The sequence below is a fragment of the Oncorhynchus clarkii genome, chromosome 29 (genome assembly GCF_045791955.1).
Source record: "Oncorhynchus clarkii lewisi isolate Uvic-CL-2024 chromosome 29, UVic_Ocla_1.0, whole genome shotgun sequence".
In the NCBI taxonomy this organism is placed as follows: domain Eukaryota; kingdom Metazoa; phylum Chordata; class Actinopteri; order Salmoniformes; family Salmonidae; genus Oncorhynchus; species Oncorhynchus clarkii.
Genome location: NC_092175.1, coordinates 27,359,306 through 27,380,809, shown reverse-complemented (window position 1 = coordinate 27,380,809; position 21,504 = coordinate 27,359,306). Strand labels below are relative to the sequence as shown.

At 42.1% G+C, this 21,504-nt stretch overlaps 1 protein-coding gene across 1 annotated transcript; it reads left to right on the top strand.

Annotated features, from left to right (window-relative positions):
* Nucleotides 1-9,462: 9,462 nt before the first annotated feature.
* LOC139387981 (UDP glucuronosyltransferase 5 family, polypeptide G2) lies at nt 9,463-12,374 on the top strand. Its single transcript, XM_071134434.1, has 2 exons — nt 9,463-9,642; nt 10,276-12,374. Exon 2 carries the CDS (start codon nt 10,285-10,287, stop codon nt 12,028-12,030), a length of 1,746 nt encoding a protein of 581 aa, XP_070990535.1. The 5' UTR covers nt 9,463-9,642; nt 10,276-10,284; the 3' UTR covers nt 12,031-12,374.
* Nucleotides 12,375-21,504: the final 9,130 nt, after the last annotated feature.

Genomic DNA, 21,504 nt, shown 5'->3' with positions numbered 1-21,504 from the left:
TATTACACAGCTCAGCAAGAAAAATCTAATCATAAAATTGTATATACAGAAAGTATATTCTCATTTGTGGGAATTATATAAAAAGTTTAAAGTTTGGTTACAACTCATTTCAACCTTTCAAATGTATATTTTGAATCTACCATACTGTCATGGTACTGTATTTGAATCTACCATACTGTCATGGTACTGTATTTGAATCTACCATAGTGTCATGGCACTGTATTTGAATCTACCATACTGTCATGGTACTGTATTTGAATCTACCATACTGTCATGGCACTGTATTTGAATCTACCATACTGTCATGGTACTGTATTTGAATCTACCATACTGCCATGGTACTGTATTTGATTCTACCATACTGTCATGGTACTGTATTTGAATCTAAACTCTATGCATTCCATGCATTTCTTATATTCATAATTTTTAGTTTGTTGCTATTATAAAAATGGATTCTATTTGTGTAGATGATTTCCATTTCCGTTTCCCATGACAATGCTCTTGCTTGTGTGGAGATGAGAAATGTCTGAGCTTGTGCAGAGAGCTCCTGCCCACCTTTGTCTGGCTCCTCCCCCCGTTGTTGCTCCTTTTCACACCGCCCCCTTTTTGCCACCAGATTGCTTTCTCTATCCCGGAAAAAATCCCTCAGCATTCAGGTTTTGCAGGTTTTGTGTGCCTCTATGAAAGTGGGATTGACAGCACTTTAACTACATTGCAAATATTAAACAAACAGACAATCATAGTATCAGTGGAAAATATACAATTTCCAGTTTTTGCATCAAAACCAATTTTATAAGGTTTTAAATATGTGTACATTGTTGGTAGAATATATAGATTAAGTTCAAAGCATGATTAATATAATTTTTTAAATATTGTTTTTTTATTTGACCCCCTTTTTTCAACCCAATTTCGTAGTATTCAAATGTTGGTTCATTGTTTAGCTAGCTAGCTAGATATCTAAACAAAAGACTCCACTATGCAAGTAACCATTTCACTGTACCATTTACACCTTCTGTATCCTGTGCATGTGACAAATAAATGTTGATTTTATTTGATATAGTGTGTGTTTACCAGAGACAGTAATGTGAAGATTCACATGACCTGCACCAAAGTCAAATTAGGATATAACTTTAGACCAACAAGACAGTGTCCAAGTACAAAAGTTATCCGGTAGAATGCCGGACGTGTCGGACGTGTCCCTGGTGTAGAGAGGAGTAGGCAGGAGGCAGTTGCAGGTTTAGAGCTACTGAATTTATTTAAGAACCATGGAAAATCAAACGTTGTTGTGCTCAAAATATATCTTCATAAACAAAAAGGCACAGGGCGAACCCAAAGTGCAAAAAGTTCTCAGGAAATAGTAGGAGAGATTCCTCTCAGGAAAACAAGTAACATTTTACAATGACCGACAAAGACAAATGGCAGAGGGAGTATACAGTATATACAGTAATAGAGTGGGGATTGGAACCAGGTGTGTGTAATGATGACGAGACAAGTCCGGGGTTGATGAGTGAAGGGCATTTGCCAGCTGTAGGTTCGGCAGCAGCTAGAAGGCCAGCGACGCCGAATGCCTGAGCTGAACAGAAGGGAGAGCCAAAGCAAAGGCTGGTGTGACGGGACGACAATAGAATGTTCATGATGTCACTTAGACAACTGTATACAGACATGTTGATAGACGTAGTATAAATGACCCTTTACTCTTAAAATCTTTGGATGTTTAGTACACGATGGTACTCACTGTTTAGCACATGGTGTCACATGTGAATCCCTGTAGAGATGGGTGAGGCTGGTTTACGAGGGTGTGAACAATGTTGAATGGGTGAAGACAAACAAGAGCTCTCCCATAGGTGTACCAAAACATTCAAGGGCCGTTTTCTCAAAAGTGGGGTTAGAAGTTGATCAACTTTCGAAGTAGAATTAATTTCCCATTGGTCCTCAAGTGTAGTGTATAATATAAAATGTTCTCTATTTTTATCCAATGTAAAAAACACCATTTAACATTTTGCTGCACAAGACCTAATTGAGCCAGTCTGTCACATATTTACAGAAATCCATTCATGTATTTTGTGGCTTTTGGCAAATGCGTTCTGATGATCTAAATTCATGCTGTTGATACTGCCTGTAAACACACAGTCCAGTTCAAACTGAACGATGGCAGGCAGTTGTGGAAAATGGCTTTTGCATATAGGCCTATTTTAGCTCTGATTGGCTATGACGCACTGATCTGCGTAGACTCCAATCCTGGACAAGACAGAGATTTTATTTACTGCAGTGTCTATTAATTGCCTAAATGCACGGCTTCTTTCCCACTCTATATTGCTATAGAATTTTCACTAATGCCTTACTATACGTCATTAACCAAACATTCTATGAAAATTACCATATGTAAGTGCTGCTTGTCAGAAAATGTTTTTAAAAAACGTGTCATATTCTTCCTGGGGGTGTATATGAACTGATTTTAATAAGAGTTAATGTTGCTAAAATGCTGTCAGTTTCACTTTAAGTAGCCTGCATACCTGCAGACATTCCAGGCATATTTATTGTGCTTCATGATTAAGTCCAAGTCCCCTTCTGTCAATCACTCTCAGAATTCGAAAAGGGTGGACAGGTAATGTGGTCTCCTGAGTGACGCAGCGGTTTAAAGCACTGTGGTCTAAGGCACTGCATATCAGTGCTAGAGGTGTCACTACAGACCCTGGTTCGATCCCAGGCTGTATCACAACTGGCCGTGATAGGGAGTCCTATAGGGCGGCGCACAATTGGCCCAGCCTCGTTCGGGTTAGGGGAGGGTTTGGTCGGGGTAGGCCGTCAATGTAAAATAAGAATTTGTTCTTACCTGGTTAAATAAAATACAAAAATAATACAAAGAGATCAGGTTTGGATCTGCAGTGGCATGCAAAGGTATTCACCCCCTTGGCATTTTTCCTATTTGTTGCCTTACAACCTGGAATTAAAATAGTTTCAATTCTCTGGAAGACTAAAACAGGTTTCCCTCAAGATTTTCCCTGTATTTAGCACCATCCATCATTCCTTCAATCCTGACCAGTTTCCCAGTCCCTGCTGATGAAAAACATCCCCACAGCATGATGCTGCCACCACCATGCTTCACTGTGGGGATGATGTTCTCGGGGTGATGAGAGGTGTTGGGTTTGTGCCAGACATAGAGTTTTCCTTGACGGCCAAAAAGCTCAATTTTACTCTCATCTGACCATTCTTCCATATGTTTGGGGAGTCTCCCACATGCCTTTTGGCAAACACTAATGTGTTTGCTTATTGTTTTCTTTAAGCAATGTTTTTTTTCTGTCCACTCTTCTGTAAAGCCCAGCTCTGTGGAGTGTACGGCTCAAAGTTGTCCTATGGATAGATACTCCAATCTCCACTGTGGAGCTTTGTAGCTCCTTCTGGGTTATCTTTGGTCCCTTTGTTGCCTCTCTGATTAATGCCCTCCTTGCCTGGTCCGTGAGTTTTGGTGAGCGGCACTCTCTTGGCAAGTTTGTTGTGGTGCCATATTCTTTCCACTTTTTAATAATGGATTTAACTGTGCTCAGTGGGATGTTCAAAGTTTTGGATATTTTTTTATAACCCAACCCTGATACACCTCTCCACAACTTTGTCCCTGACCTGTTTGGAACGCTCCTTGGTATTCATGGTGCCGTTTCCTTGGTGGTGCCCCTTGCTTAGCGGTGCCCCTTGCTTAGCGGTGCCCCTTGCTTAGTGGTGTTGCAGACTCTGGGGCCTTTCAGAAGAGGTGTATATATACGCTGAGATCATGTGACAGATCATGTGACACTTAGATTGCACACAGGTGGACTTTATTTAACTAATTATGTGACTTCTGAAGGTAATTTGTTGCACCAGATCTTATTTAGGGGCTTCATAGCAAAGGAGGTGAATACATATGCACACACCACTTTTCTGTTTTTAATTTGTTTAAAAAAAATTAAACAATGTATTTTTTTTCATTTCACTTCACCAATTTGGACTATTTTGTGTACGTCCATTACATGAAATCCAAATAAAAATAGGAAAAATAGGAAAAGCCCCAAAGGGGTGAATACATTTGCAAGGCACTGTATATAGCCAATATTTCTTCATGAAAATATTATTTCTCAATAATACAAGTACTATAAATAGAGAATAGATAATTGTGTGACATGGGTAAAATGGTTGTAGTTATTTTACAGAACATTTGATAATATCTTTACAGGGTTAAAGGTGGAATGTTAATGAGGAAACAACAGTAGGCCACAATTGTGTTACGCTGTACTTTCCTTGCAGCATTTTGTGAGTTTAATGGCTAGATTCAATCAGTTCTGCCCAAATCTGCGATCACCAACAACTGCATAACAGTGTCATAGTTTTATTTGGAGTTGTCAAATCAGGAAGCTGCCATAATACAAATACAGTAATACAGTTCAAACACTGGAATGTGTGTTATAATCTACTCCTTAATTAGACTGATATTAGTCCTTATTTCTTTTTTGTGAAAATGACAACAAGAGAAGCCGCTCACCGATTTGACAGCTCCAACACAGCCACACCTCCAACATTGCCTAAACAAAAACAATGAAACTTCTATTCAGTTGTCAGTTATCACGAAGTTAGCGCTGGAACTGAATGCAGGCATAGGTCTGTAATAAATCAGAGGGGGCCCAACTAAAAAAGATTTAGTAACTCAACGTGGTCGCAGAGCATTTCGTATTATTCTGTATGTAAACCTGAGACACTAAATGTTGTATGATATGTTACGTTTCATATCGCTTGTGCTAATTTGTAATTTGTGTATGTCCATCATACATTTCGTGTGATATGTTAATAATTACAATGAATAGGCAGGGTAGCCTAGTGGTTAGAGCTTTGGACTAGTTGGACTAGTAACTGAAAGGTTGCAAGTTCAAATCCCCGAGCTGACAAGGTACAAAATCTGTAGTTCTGCCCCTGAACAGGCAGTTAACCCACTGTTCCTAGGCCATCATTGAAAATAAGAATTTGTTCTTAACTGACTTGCCTAATAAAATAAATATGATATATTAAGAAATGCAATTTGTAAAATATGACACAAATTTCGTACAATATTTTAAGAATCTGCAAAATGTACAATATGCTACGAATTTCCAAAACCTATATGTTTCGAATACCAATGTATTGCGGCTAACATTAGCTATGTGGCAAACACTACCGTTAGCTAGCTCTAGGTTTTAGGGTTATTTATGGTTAGGGTTAAGATTAAGGTTAGCTTAAATGGTTCAGGTTAGGGTTAGTGTTAAGGGAAGGATTGGCTAACATGCTAAGTAGTTGCAAAGTAGCTAAAAACTTGCTAATAAGGTGAAATGCTGAAGTTGTCCGAAATGAGGGTTGCTAGACATGAATGTTATATCCAATCAAATGTATTTATATAGCCCTTCGTTCATCAGCTGATATCTCAAAGTGCTGTATATAAACCCAGCCTAAAACCCCAAACAGCAAGCAATGCAGGTGTAGAAGCACGGTGGCTAGGAAAAACTCCCTAGAAAGGCCAAAACCTAGGAAGAAACCTAGAGAGGAACCAGGCTATGAGGGGTGGCCAGTCCTCTTCTGGCTGTGCCGGGTGGAGATTATAACAGAACATGGCCAAGATGTTCAAATGTTCATAAATGACCAGCATGGCCAAATAATAATAATCACAGTAGTTGTCGAGGGTGCAGCAAGTCAGCACCTCAGTAGTAAATGTCAGTTGGCTTTTCATAGCCGGTCATTAAGAGTATCTCTACCACTCCTGCTGTCTCTAGAGAGTTGAAAAAAGCAGGTCTGGGACAGGTAGCACGTCCGGTGAACAGGTCAGGATTCCATAGCCGCAGACAGAACAGTTGAAATTGGAGCAGCAGCACGGCCAGGGGGACTGGGGACAGCAAGGAGTCATCATGCCAGGTAGTCCTGAGGCATGGTCCCTGTGCTCAGGTCCTCCGAGAAAGAGAGAATTAGAGAGAGCATACTGAAATTCACACAGGACACCGGATAAGACAGGAGAAGTACTCCAGATATAACAAACTGACCCGAGCCCCCCGACACATAAACTACTGCAGCATAAATACTGGAGGCTGAGACAGGAGGGGTCAGGAGACACTGTGGCCCCATCCAATGATACCCCCGGACAGGGCCAAACAGGAAGGATATAACCCCACCCACTTTGCCAAAGCATAGCCCCCACACCACTAGAGGGATATCTTCAACCACCAACTTACCATCCTGAGACAAGGCAGAGTATAGCCCACAAAGATCTCCACCACGGCACAACCCAAGGAGGGGCGCCAACCCAGACAGGAAGATCACATCAGTGACTCAACCCACTCAAGTGACGCACCCCTCCTAGGGACGGCATGAAAGAGCACCAGTAAGCCAGTGACTCAGCCCCTGTAATAGGGTTAGAGGCAGAGAATCCCAGTGGAAAGAGGGGAACTGGCCAGGCAGAGACAGCAAGGGCGGTTCGTTGCTCCAGAGCCTTTCCGTTCACCTTCACACTCCTGGACCAGACTACACTCAATCATATGACCCACTGAAGAGATGAGTCTTCAGTAAAGACTTAAAGGTTGAGACCAAGTCTGCGTCTCTCACATGGGTAGGCAGACCATTCCATAAAATGGAGCTCTATAGGAGAAAGCCCTGCCTCCAGCTGTTTGCTTAGAAATTCTAGGAGGCCTGCTTCTTGTGACCGTAGCGTACGTGTAGGTATGTACGGCAGGACCAAATCAGAGAGATAGGTAGGAGCAAGCCCATGTAATGCTTTGTAGGTTAGCAGTAAAACCTTGAAATCATCCCTTGCCTTGGCAAGAAGCCAGTGTAGGGAGGCTAGCACTGGAGTAATATGATCACATTTTTGGGTTCTAGTCAGGATTCTAGCATCCGTATTTATCACTAACTGAAGTTTATTTAGTGCTTTATCCGGGTAGAAAGTAGAGCATTGCAGTAGTCTAACCTAGAAGTAACAAAAGCATGGATTAATTTTTCTACATAATTTTTGCACAGAAAGTTTCTGATTTTTGCAATGTTACGTAGATGGAAAAAAGCTGTCCTTGAAATGATCTTGATATGTTCACCCATCCACTGTAAACATCAACACTCCTTTTGTTTTTGCCTTAATCAGCTTCTTGATTTGCCAAACCTGTCAGGTGGATGGATTATCTTGGGATAGGAGAAATGCTCAGTAACAAGGATGTAAATACATTTGTGTAAAACATTTGAGAGAAATAAGCTTTTTGTGCTTATGGACAACTTCTGGGATATTTTATCTCAGCTCATGAAACATGGAACTTTACATCTTGCCTTTAAATTTTTGTTCAGTATACGATAGAATGTTACTTAAAGTGACTATGCATAGATAATAACAGAGAGTAGCAGCAGCACAGAAGAGGGGGGGGGCAATACAAATAGTCTGGATAGACATTTGTTTAGCTGTTCAGGAGTCTTATAGCTTGGGGGTAGAAGCTGTTTAGAAGCCTCTCGGACCTAGACTTGGCGCTCCGGTATCGCTTGCCGTGCGGTAGCAGAGAGAATAGTCTATGACTAGGGCGGCTGGAGTCTTTGACAATTTTTAGGGCCTTCCTCTGATATTTTTAGGGCCTTCCGCCTGGTGTAGAGGTTCTGGATGGCAGGAAGCTTGGCCCTGGTGATGTAGTGAGCCATATGCACTACCCTCTGTAGTGCCTTGAGGTCGGAGGCCGAGCAGTTGCCATGCCAGGCAGTGATGCAAACCGTCAGGATGCTCTCGATGGTGCAGCTGTAAAACATTTTGAGGATCTGAGGACCCATGCCAAATATATTCAGTCTCCTGAGGGGGAATAGGTTTTGTTGTGCCCTCTTCATGACTGTCTTGGTGTGCTTGGACCATGTTAGTTTGTTGTTGATGTGGACACCAAGCAACTCGAAGCTCTCAACCTGCTCCACTACAGCCCCGTCGATGAGAATGAGGGCGTACTCGGTCCTCTTTTTCCTGTAATCCACAATCATCTCCTTTGTCTTGATTACGTTGAGGGAAAGGTTGTTGTCCTTGCATCACACGGTCAGGTCTCTGACCTCCTCCCTATAGGGTGTCTCAACGTTGTCGGTGATCAGGCTGTTGTGACACTGTTGTGTCCTCTGCAAACTTAATGATGGTGTTGGAGTCGTGCCTGGCCGTGCAGTCATGAGTAAACAGGGAGTACAGGAGGGGATGGAGCCCGCACCCCTGAGGGGCCCCCGTGCTGAGGATCAGCATGGCAGATGTGTTACTACCTACCCTCATTACCTGGGGGCGGCCCATCATGAAGTCCAGGTTCCAGTTGCAGAGGGAGGTGTTTAGTCCCAGGATCCTTAGCTTAGTGATGAGCTTTGAGGGTACTATGGTGTTGAATGCTGAGCTGTAGTCAATGAATAGCATTCTCATATAAGTGTTCCTTTTGTCCAGGTGGGAAAGGGCAGTGTGGAGTGCAATAGAGATTGCATCATCTGTGGATATGTTTCGGCGGTATGCAAATTGGAGTGGGTCTAGGATTTATGGGATAATGGTGTTGATGTGAGTCATTACCAGCCTTTCAAAGCACTTCATGGCTACGGCGTGAGTGCTACGGGTCTGTAGTCATTTAGGCAGTCCACCAACCAACAGGGCTACGTCAAAACCGACCCATGGTCCCCCAAACAACAGGGCTATGTCATGAACAGCCCACAGTCCTCCAGCATGGTTGAGATGCCCCCTGGGATGATGGGAGGGCCCCCTGAGATGACCGGAGGGGTCATATGAAGATGGCATCTGAAGAACATGCCATTGCAGGCCATTCACATATGACAACTTGTGTCAGACACCTGCCTATAACCCTGCTTTCATGATGCCCCCTGACATGTCTAACCATATGGTGAACACCACGGTCTCCACCCAACCATCCAAATGCTGAGCTCTGCTGCTTCATCTAATCACTTTCTGATAGCTGATCTTGCTATAATGTTCACAGTCAATGAAATAATTAGATTGATTAAAATGTGTTTTTATATGGTTAATAGTCTGAGGTCTATTTGATGGTAATGGCCTCTGCTCATTGTCTTGACATGTAATAAAGTCATTTATATTGTGTTTTTCTTCTGTTGAAATGTTACTTCATATATAAAACATCTTGGTATATTAGAAAAGACTGTCTACAGGATCAATTTGCATGAATAAATTGTCAATGAGAAACACGTTTGCATAAGATCTGTGGCAGGAATTGTTATTAAGCACTATGCAAAACCTTACGTTTGTGAAAGCATTCCTATTTTCATGTAATATGCTGGGGAGAAAGGGCTCACATTCATAGAGGGATCTAGGGTTTCGCCAGTTTATAGGGGCTATTTCCCAATGAGGGATTAGACTGTAGTTCTAAATGGAGAACAATAGCTGTGCAAACTCAAACTCCCTCTCCTCCATGTCCTCTTCCACCAGAGCTGTGGAACACACTAGGATTACTTTCTGACATGTTAGTGCATTTCCTCCCGATCTCCATTATGTGAGTTTCTGCTTATGTGGACACTACATCTTTATCGTTGTAGCTGCAGTTTGGACTGAAGGAGCATTTTGACCAGAGGACCTCGGCTACAAGAGGAGGTATCAGGAGAGAGAGGGAGGTTGCACGACCATAATACCTTGCATCACCCTTCATCAAGGTACGAAAGCACAGATTTTATACTCTGTTTATCAAATATATTATTCAGTGTATTCTCGATGGCTCAGCTCTTTAGCTTGTAGGCCTGCTCAGCCCCCAAAATGACTCTTAATGACACTCTTCTTGCTAATCAACTCATAACCTAATACTGACGGGCACATTGCTATTTATCTTTATGGAGTCCAATAATATACATCTTATATTATCAAGCCTCTACTTTAATCCCTGTCGGATTAATACTCGTTCTCATTTTAAAGATGTCTTGATACGCAGAGTAAAATTAATGTCAGACAATAACATCATTGAGATTCAAAATAAATTGATTTCGTCTCCTCTGAGCTCGTAGTGGTGAATACTTATTCATCACCGGCCTCAATCAGACAGTATCACAAAGAACAGGAATAAAAATTGAATCAATCAAAATTCAAATTCAAAATATAGTAAATTCTAATTTGTGGAAAATACATAATTCCAAGCTTACTGTAATTGTACTGTACATTAATATAGACTCTATGCATTACATTATTTTTTATATACATTTTTGTTTTTGTGTTGCTATTATAAAAATGGATACAATTTTTTATAGATTTTTGACATTTCCGTTTCCCATGACAATGATCTTGTTTCTGTGAAGGTGAGAGAAATGTCTGAGCGTGTGCAGAGATCTCTGGTTCTGCCCACCTTTGCCTGGCTCCTCCTCCCATTGATGCTCTTCCTCCTCACACTGCCCCTTGGTTGCCATGGCAGCAGGATCCTGGTGTTCCCTATAGACGGCAGCCACTGGGTCAACATGGAGGTGCTGGTGAAGGAGCTCCATGGGCGTAGTCACCAGGTGACTGTGATACGACAGGCTGACAGCTGGTTCGTCAGGGAGCGTTCACCACACTACACTTCAGTCACGGTAAAGCTGGGGGTTACAACGTTCGACCTGGGCTTTTTTGAGCAGGCGGTGCGTAATGTCCTGGAGGGACGCAGGAAAGGCCTGGTGATAGGCAGCCTGGTCCAGATCAGAGAGCTGGTGTCCATTCTGAGAGCTGCCCACAGCTCCACCCGCACCATGCTCTCCATTATGCTGGAGGACTGGGCCCTGATGACACAGCTTAAGGACTCAAGCTTTGATGTCATGGTCACGGACCCCGGCATGCCTGCTGGTATCATCTTAGCACATTATCTCAACCTGACCATGGTCTACAATGTGCGCTGGATGAGCTTTGGAGAGGGCCATTTCTCCGTAGCCCCCTCTCCTATCTCGTATGTGCCTGTCCCAGGCTCTGGGCTCACTGACAACATGGGTCTCCTCCAGAGGACACAAAACCTCATACATTACATCATCAACCTCCTCCAAGAGCGCCTGTTGGTGCTACCCATTTACAGTGACATACTGGATCAGCATTTCCCCCCAGGGACTAACCTGCTATCCTTGCAGCAGTCAGCTGACATTTGGCTGATGAGGGTGGACTTTGTATTTGAGTTCCCACGGCCCACTATGCCTAATGTGGTCTACATAGGGGGGTTCCAGTGCCGACCGGCCAAGCCACTGCCTGGGGAGCTGGAGGCCTTCATGCAGAGCTCTGGGGAGCAGGGGGTGGTGGTGATGTCCCTGGGCACCCTAATCTCTGCTCTGCCTAAGGAGGTGACTGAGGCTGTTGCTGCCGCCTTTGCCCAACTGCCACAGAAGGTTGTATGGAGGTTAATGGGAAAAAGACCGTCATCTCTAGGAAACAACACCCTGCTGCTGGACTGGCTTCCCCAGAACGATCTCCTGGGCCACCCAAAGACCCGCGCCTTCGTGGCCCATGGAGGCACCAATGGTGTCTATGAGGCCATCTACCATGGTGTCCCTGTGCTGGGCCTGCCTCTGCTGTTTGACCAGCAGGACAACCTAGTGCGTCTGCAAGCCAAGGGAGCGGCCCAGGTGCTGGATGCAGCCACACTCACGGAATGGGAGTTCCTGGAGGCGTTGCAGGACATCCTGAAGAACCCTTCTTACCAGCGCAACATGAAGAGACTTTCCAGCCTACACAGAGACCAGCCTCTGCATCCACTGGATCGGGCAGTCTTCTGGGTTGAGTATGTGATCAGGAACAAAGGAGCATCCCACCTCCGTACTGAGGCCTACAGCATGCCCTGGTACTCATACTACAGCCTGGATGTGGTGGCCTTACTACTGACCATCCCACTGGGCTCTGTAGGGGCTCTGATCTCCTTTGTCAGAGTGCTACTCAAACGAAGGTCCAAGAAGACAATGCCCCATTTAGGGAACACGAAGATAGAGAACAGTGCTAAACCAGAATCAAAAAGAGTGGAAAACATACCTCAACTAGATAAAAATAAAACAGAGAAAATGTCCCATGCAGATAAGAAGAAAACAGAGAAACCCAGACAGTGAAGAGCAAAGGTAAGTAAACCGGGAGACCTGCTGGTCCAAACAGAATAAGTTGTACTGAATTTCTTACTCACACTTTGGTGTGGATCATATGCAAATGGTAAACAATACTGGTACATAATACAGGTTGTTTAGGAAATTGTTCTATACATTTGTTTTCTGTCACATACATTTGGTTGCTGCCACATATATGTTTGCTGAAAGAAAGCTTGCTTCGCTAGTGATGAAATACCTGTCTAAAAGTATGGAGCAGCATGAAACATGCTGAAAATGAAATTGTCTAGTATTATTTTGTCAATATTCTAAAACAAATCTAAAAACTAAATTAAAAAGGTTGATACATTTGATTTTTGAGTGCATGAAATATGAAAAATCATAACTGGATTTAAGTGTTTTAAGTCAATTGGTGATGGATTAACAATTCATCTAATAATTCAAAATAAAGAAAAACACGTCTGAAGTGATTATTTACTACATAAATTCTGTTCAAATGTACTTAATGTCTTTCCCTCTCATTTAGGTGTAACGTTTTATGGCAAAACAAACAGTCATCATCTCAGCATGTCTAGACTGGTATTGTACATTTAAGCCACCACAGCATTCACTTTGGTCTTTTCAGTCTCTCCCCCAGAGACTTAGTCATGAATTTAGAACAGCCATGGAGCTGATGCTTGTTGTCCTGGCAAAACAAACACGAAGGCTTGCACTTCCTTTGACTGACTTTTGATTCTCACTATCTGTGATTGTTTGAGTGCTGAGAACGCTAGCCTTTTCACTGTTGGTCTCCCTGACCTATCTTTTCTCAGTGGTAAATTCGGATGAATGGAGAGCATAGAAAGAAGTTATCGGATTACAGGCAATCTCTGCTTCCATTGTCACAAAAGTAGCAAAGTCCTGGAAACTAGGGAATCCTTGACTATTGTTCAAGGTTTGTGTAACTTGTATGTTCCAGCGAGAAGCTGCCCAGTAAGGCAGTTTTTGAACTAGCTTCTGATTGTCTTCACAGCCATTTAATATCTGAAGACCTATAACACGAGGTATTGCATCTTGACAGGCTTTAAACGATTCTGAAAAATGTTCTGAGTCCTACAGCCTTAGGTTGAATTTAGCCTTTCGCTAAATGCCCTCTGTATGACAAATGGCTGGCCATATCTATGGTTGAGTTTGTGCCATGCGTCTTTGTAGGCTCAATCATAATTTCTGTAGAAAGTACCATCCAGGGTCTTACGAGCAGGTCCACCCACGTACTTCTTAAGATAATAAAGCTTGTCAGCTGACGAGATGCTTCTTCGATAGATAAGTGACGCAAATTAGGCTTTCCACTCAAGGAATTGAATTGGATCCCCATTGAAAACAAATGTTTTGGCATTGGAAGTCGATTAAGAGCTATGCTATCTTGGAAGGCTTGAGCCAGAGAAGTCACAGCCACATGAGATGATGATGCTGGGGCATTGGAGGGTTGTTGGTTGGTAGTTGGAGTAATGTTTTGAAGCTAGTTTCCCATACTACCTCCTGGTTGAAGGCCTCCAACCTGACCTAAGCTGCCCTTACGTCTCTCTCTCTGCCTGTAGTCATTCCAATTCACATTTCTGAACTTCAAGATCTTCCTTTGCTGCTCTTTGAAGTGTTGTATCCTTTCCATTTGTTTATTTTCCTCCAAGAACACTTCACACTCATCTTCCTTTGTTGCTGCGTCTCCAAGTTTGGCTGCCATACAGTTGAAGTCGGAAGTTTACATACACCTTAACCAAATATATTTAAACTCAGTTTTTCACAATTCCTGACATTTAATGCTAGTAAAAATCCCCTGTCTTAGGTCAGTAATGATCACCACTTTATTTTAAGAATGTGAAATATCAGAATAATAGTAAAGACAATGATTTATTTCAGCTAATACTTCTTTCATCACATTCCCAGTGGGTCAGAAGTTTACATACGCTCAAATAGTATTTGCTACATTTTAAATGGTTTAACTTGGGTCAAACATTTTGGGTATCCTTCCATAAGCTTCCCACAATAAATTGGGTGAATTTTGGCCCATTCCTCCTGACAGAGCTGGTGTAACTGAGTCAGGTTTGAAGGCCTCCTTACTCGCACACGCTTTTTCAGTTCTGCTCACACATTGTCTATGGGATTGAGATCAGGGCTTTGTGATAGCCACTTCAATACCTTGACTTTGTTGTCCTTAAGCAATTTTGCCACAACCTTGGAAGTATGCTTGGGGTCATTGGCCATTTGGAAGACCCATTTGCGACCAAGCTTTAACTTCCTAACTGATGTCTAGAGTTGTTGTTTCAATATATCCACATAATTTTCCTACCTCATGATGCCATCTATTTTGTGAAGTGCACCAGTCCCTCCTGCAGCAAAGCACCCCCACAACATGATGCTCCCACCCCCGTGCTTCATGGTTGGGATGGTGTTCTTCGGCTTGCAAGCCATCCCCTTTTTCCTCCAAACATGATGATGGACATTATGGCAAAACAGTTCTATTTTTGTTTCATCAGACCAGAGGACATTTCTCCAAATAGTATGATCTTTGTCCCCATGTGCAGTTGCAAACCGTAGACTGGCATTTTTATGGTGTTTTCAGGTTATGTCGATATAGGACTAGTTTACTGCGAATATAGATACTTTGAACCTGTTTCCTCCAGCATCTTCACAATGTCCTTTGCTGTTGTTCTGGGATTGATTTGCACTTTTCGCACAAAAGTACGTTCATCTCTTGGAGACAGAACACGTCTCCTTCCTGAGCGGTATGACGTCTGTGTGGTCCCATGGTGTTTATTTTTGCATACTATTGTTTGTACAGATGAACATGGTACCTTTAGGTGTTTGGAAATTGGTCCCAAGGAAGAACCAGACTTGTGGATGTCTACAATTTTTTGGCTGATTTCTTTTTATTTTCCCATGATGTCAAGCAAAGAGTCACTGAGTTTGAAGGTAGGCCTTGAAATCCATTTGGAAATTGCTCCCAAGGATGAACCAGACTTGTGGAGGTCTGCAATTGTTTTCTGAAGTCTGGCTGAGTTCTTTTGATATTCCCATGATGTCAAGCAAAGAGGCAGTGGGTTTGAAGGTAGGCCTTGAAATACATCCACAGGTACACCTCCAATTGACTCAAATTACGTCAATTAGCGTATCAGAAGTTTCTAAAGCCATTACATAATTTTCTGGAATTTTCCAAGCTGTGATACAGTAAGTTATAAGTAAAATAATCTGTCTGTAAACAATTGTTGGAAAAATGACTTGTGTCATGCACGACGTAGATGTCCTAACTGACTTACCAAAACTATAGTTTGTTAAAACCTCTTTGGGATATGTGGGACGCTAGCGTCCCACCTCGACAACAGCCAGTGAAATTGCAGGGCGCCAAATTCAAACAACAGAAATCTCATAATTAAAATTCCTCAAACATACAAGTATTATACACCATTTTAAAGAAAAACTTCTTGTTAATCCAACCACAGTGTCCGATTTCAAAAGGCTTTACGGCGAAAGCATACATTGCGATTATCTGAGGACAGCGCCTAGTCACAAAAAAACATACAGCCATTTTCCAGCTAAAGAGAGGAGTCACAAAAGGCAGAAATAGAGATAAAATGAATCACTAACCTTTGATCATCTTCATGAGATGGCACTCATAGGACTTGTTACAGAATACATGTATGTTTGTTCGATAAAGTTCATATTTATATCCAAAAATCTCAGTTTACATTGGTGAGTTATGTTCAGTAATGTTTTGCCTCGAAAACATCCTGCGAATTTGCAGAGAGCCACATCAATTTACAGAAATACTCATCATAAACTTGAAAGATACAAGTGTTATGCATAGAATTAAAGATAAACTTCTCCTTAATGCAACCGCTGTGTCAGATTTCAAAAAAGCTTTACAACAAAAGCACACCATGAAATAATCTGAGTACAGCGCTCAGCCACAAAAACAAGCCATACAGATACCCGCCATGTTGCAGAGTCAGTAAAAGTCAGAAATAACATTATAAATATTTACTTACCTTTGATGATCTTCATCGGAATGCACTCCCAGGAATCCCAGTTCCACAATAAATGTTTGTTTTGTTTGATAAAGTTAATCTTTATGTCCATGTACCTCCTTTTTGTTAGCGCGTTAGGTTCACCAATCCAAACTCACGACGCGCTGGCAAGTCTAGGCGAAAGTTCAGACGAAAAGTTATATTACAGTTCGTAGAAACATGGCAAACGAAGTATAGAATCAATCTTTAGGGTGTTTTTAACATAAATCTTCAATAATGTTTCAACCGGAGAATTCCTTTGTCTGTAGAAATGCATTGGAACGCAGGTCGCTCTCACGTGAGTACGCGTGATCAGCTCATGCCACTCTGGCTCATTCAGCTCCCATTCCCCCCTGCTTGACAGTAGAAGCATCAAACGAGGTTCTAAAGACTGTTGATATCTAGTGGAAGCCGTAGGAAGTGCAATATGACCCCATAGACACTGTATATTCGATAGGCAATGACTTGAAAAACTACAAACCTCAGATTTCCCACTTCCTGGTTGGATTTTTTCTCAGTTTTCTGCCTGCCATATGAGTTATGTTATACTCACAGACATCATTCAAACAGTGTTAGAAACTTCAGAGTGTTCACTATCCAAATCTACTAATAATACGCATATGTTAGCAACTGGGCCTGAGTAGCAGGCAGTTTACTCTGGGCACCTTTTTCATCCAAGCTACTCAATACTGCCCCCCAGTCCCAAAGACGTTAAGGACAACAAAGTCAAGGTATTGGAGTGGCCATCACAAAGCCCTGACCTCAATCCTATAGAAAATGTGTGGGCAAAACAGAAAAAGCATGTGTGAGCAAGGAGGCCTACAAACCTGACACAGTTACACCACCTCTGTCAGGAGGAATAGGCCAAAATTCACCTAACTTATTGTGGGAAGCTTGTGGAAGGCTACCCGAAACTTTTAACCCTAGCGACGAGCAATCCCATATCCGGGAGCGTAATCATAGCCTCAAGCTCATTACCATAACGCAACGTTTCCTATTCATGAAAATCGCAAATGAAATGAAATAAATATATTGAAACACAAGCTTAGCCTTTTGTTAACAACACTGTCATCTCAGATTTTCCAAATATGCTTTTCAACCAAAGCTACACAAGCATTTATGTAAGAGTATTGATAGCCTAGCATAGCATTAAGCCTAGCATTCGGCAGGCAACATTTTCACATAAACAAGAAAAGCATTCAAATAAAATAATTTACCTTTGAAGAACTTCGGATGTTTTCAATGACGAGACTCTTAGTTAGATAGCAAATGTTCATTTTTTCCAAAAAGATTATTTGTGTAGACGAAATAGCTCTGTTTTGTTCATCACGTTTGGCTAAGAAAAATACCGGAAAATGCAGTCACTTACAACGCCAAACTTTTTTTCCAAATTAGCTCCATAATATCGACAGAAACATGGCAAAGGTTGTTTAGAATCAATCCTCAAGGTGTTTTTCACATATCTATTCGATAATCTATAAATGGTGGCAGCTGGCTTCTCATCAGAAGAAAACGGAAAAATACTGCAGCTGGAGATTACGCAATAATTGCAACGGAGGACACCAAGCGACCACCTGGTAAATATAGTCTCTTATGGTCAATCTTCCAATGATATACCTACAAATACGTCACAATGCTGCAGACACCTTGGGGAAAACGTGGAAAAGGTAAGCTGACTCCTAGCTCCTCCACAGCCATATAAGGAGTTATTGCCATGAGGCGGTTTCAAAAAATGCTGCACTTCCTGATTGGATTTTTATCTGGGTTTCGCCTGTAACATCAGTTCTGTGGCACTCACAGACAATATCTTTGCAGTTTTGGAAATGTCCGAGTGTTTTCATTCCAAAGCTGTCAATTATATGCATAGTCGTACATCTTTTCATTACAAAATTTCTTGGCAATGCTACCAAATACTAATTAAGTGTATGTAAACTTCTGACCCACTGGGAATGTGATGAAGGAAATAAAATATTAAATAAATAATTCTCTCTACTATTATTCTGACATTTCACATTCTTAAAATAACGTTGTTATCCTAACTGACCTGAGACAGGGAATTTTACCAGGATTTAATGTCAGGAATTGTGAAAAACTGAGTTGAAATGCATTTTGCTAAGGCGTGTGTATGTAAACTTCCGACTTCAACTGTAGGGCATGTTGTAAAAGCCTGAGGTCAAGTCCATCGTATTGAATTAGGTGTTGCCCCCTAAGGCTGCAAAACAGCCAGATTGGTGTGGAAGTGGGTGTGCATCTTTGAGTGTTCTTGCATTTAGCCATCTGAAATCTGTACATATATGAAGCCCACCATCTTTCTTCCACACCATTACTAGAGAAGCATATTCACTGACAGATTTCCTGATTATTTCCTGTTCCTCCATTTCCTTCAATACTTGTCGTAGTTTCTGGTAATGGGCAAGCGGAACACTACGACATGGTATGGCAAAATGTGAGCCGAATACGATGCTCAAAGCCCTTGGCTTCGCCACAATCCAACGCGCTCTTGGAGAACACATCATTGTAGCTGGTAAGTAACTGAACTAACTCCTCTCTTGATGATTGACTGATTGGGGTCATGATTGATTGATTTATAGTGGAATGTCTGACTAATCTCTTATCTCTTACACTCCCCTGCAGAGTTCTGTCTTCACAGTCACACATTTCTCAGACAGTTTTTTCATAGGAGGCAGAGAGCCTAGAAACGTACTGGGAAACAATATTAAACCTCATATTGTTAATCTGTAGTCTAGGACCCTATACATGTAAGGAGGGATGGGTTTTATAACCCCTCCCCTTCTATTAATGCAACATAAGCATAATCAATTATTATAATACATCAAACATTTGGTACAACCCCTATCATGACCCCAAGGTGAACCCCCTTCAGCACCCACCTGTCGCCCCACATGGGTGTGATGACTCAGCCCACCATGATGTTTCGTGGCATGGTCTTGGATGAAGTGGGTTCGACCACAATAGTGCTCCCTGGAGACATTGGCACACATTTGGGAAGTCTCCCCCATATAGATGCTCTTGTTTAGCAAGGAGTGTGACAGCCTGGTTGAGTTTGACTGTACCTATTTTTTGGGGCGTTTCTTCACTCTGCCAACATGTCAGGCTAGTCATCATGTTCAATAAGTATTCACCTGCACGTGATGGCTGCGACATACATTCTGATATGAGTCTCCAGTACTCGTCAGTACCTTTAATTTGATGCATAAGGTGCTTTATCAAGTTTGTACCGAGAATGAGATCATCATGCTGACCTGGCACAATGAGCATAGCAACTAAACAACTAATCCCATACACGTTAAGGTCAACTTCATATATGCATTGTGGGTGTTCCGTGTTCCTCCCTACACCAACGAGAATGACTGGCTCTGAAAGTGGCTTCTTCTCTAGACTAATATTTTCCGCAAGCATTCTTTGTTCTGCTGCTTCGCTTAAAGTACAGGCCATGGAGCCAGTGTCAAGCCTCCCTTTCAATTGGAACTGGTTATTTACAGTGACTGGGGCAGAAAAAAGTTATTCAAATGGCGTTACTCTTTGTATATTCTGTGCTATGACCCGAACCCCTTCTGGTGCTGCACTACATGCATTCACATATCGTCGTTCTAAATCTTCATCACACTCAAGTGTTTGTTTCTCTTGACCCGCATAACCCCCCTCCAAATGCAGGCCTGCTAGTTTAATGGCTCCGCACCATGGGTTGCGTGTGTGGGCTCCTCACTGTATCTAGGCCCAGATTTCGGACAGTTTTTCTTCCAGTGACCTGACTCAAAGCATGACAAACACAGGCCCTCCCTTCTACAGTGAGCAAGCGTAGGGTGGTTTGTGCCGTTACACACTGTGCAATATTTCCTGTAAGAGTACCCTTGGCTAGGTGGGTGCTGCGGTCTTACTGTTGTCTGAGTGTTCTGTGTTAGCAGATGATCAAGTAAGCTTATGAAGGTTTGCATGCAGTTTCCCTCAGTTTGATTAGAGGGTGTGACAAGTACCTCACTCTGGCTAGGAGACACTGGACAAGTTGTCACTTCATCTTCAAGTACAGACGTCTGGACATGTGTGGTCACCTGTCTCACAGCAGCAGGGCGCTTTGACCTGGTTAGCATTTGGGCATACATTTCAGACTGATACTCGTCTAGACGTCTTCTAAATAGTGATGGATGAAGGTGAAGATTCCAGAAGTGAATCTTGATAAGTGTGTGTCTGGAGTGAGCGAGCGAGGGGGTTGGAATAAACTTTTGAGCCTGTTTTGCCCTGGTCGATAGGAGGAAGGACATTTCATATTTTGTAAATAAACTGTTGTTCGTGGTTTCATGGCAGCGCACCACAGATGGCACCATGGCACCATGGCACCACAGATGTGGTGGGTTTTGTATGACCAATATACACAGGATGTTGTATACACAGTAGGAATAGGTCCTCGAAGACCTGCGGTAAGGTGCGCTACCAGAAATAAACTAAACTTAATAACAGAGGTCTGTTTGCCCGATTTATTAAGCCGGGATACTAAATGGGTGTTGTTAGGGTAGGATGGATGGCTTGTACGAATAATAACTAACAGGATAGTTTAACCTACTCAACACTTGGATAGTGTCCAACAAGGAGGAGAGGGAAGCCCAAAATAGTGAAGTGAGATACAAGATATTAGAGTACTTTAAAAATCCTCCGAAACAACCCGAAATAAGAGTTAACTAGGGATTTACGATTTACGACCCCTGGGTGATGGCTTATAGTTGTAAGGTAAGACCTAATATCCGATCGATAGTCAACGCTTTAGAGATAGTTTCCAGGGAAGAGAAAACATATAAATCCATACACATAGATTGTAACTAGGTAACGGTAAACAGCACATACATCGATCATAGAAAAATATACACATAGATTGTGAGAGCGGTAGAAAGTGGGAACACATACATAGAAGGTAAAAAGCACATAGAGGATTAGACAGAAAAAGGGTTGAGCGGCTGTAAAAGTAAGAGGGAATCTAGACGTAATTTATAATTCTGTACAAAGACTAAGGTTTTCCACCAAACTAATTATCAGTGCGTGATTAATGTGATGTAGTAAAGTTTTAGAAATACGTTGCAGGAGTAAACATAATCTACTTTTATTAAAAGGCACAAGATCTGTTTCCTATTCTATAAATGTCGATTTTATTGTTTGACTGCTAATCTATTCATTTGGCATGGGAGAATCACAGCTGGAATAAGGCTTGTACCTTTAACATACTTTACTAACCATTTGTTTTGGGAGCTTTGATGCAGCCATCCTCTTCTCATGGTGCAACCAGGAAGTAAACAGCTCTGGTCATGTGACAATTTACACTAAACATGTGACACTGCACATCTTTCATTGAGACCCTTTATTATTTCAATATTTGCTGGAAATACATTGATAGATCATTCCGTAACATTTATAGAGCCTTATAACTGAAAAAGTT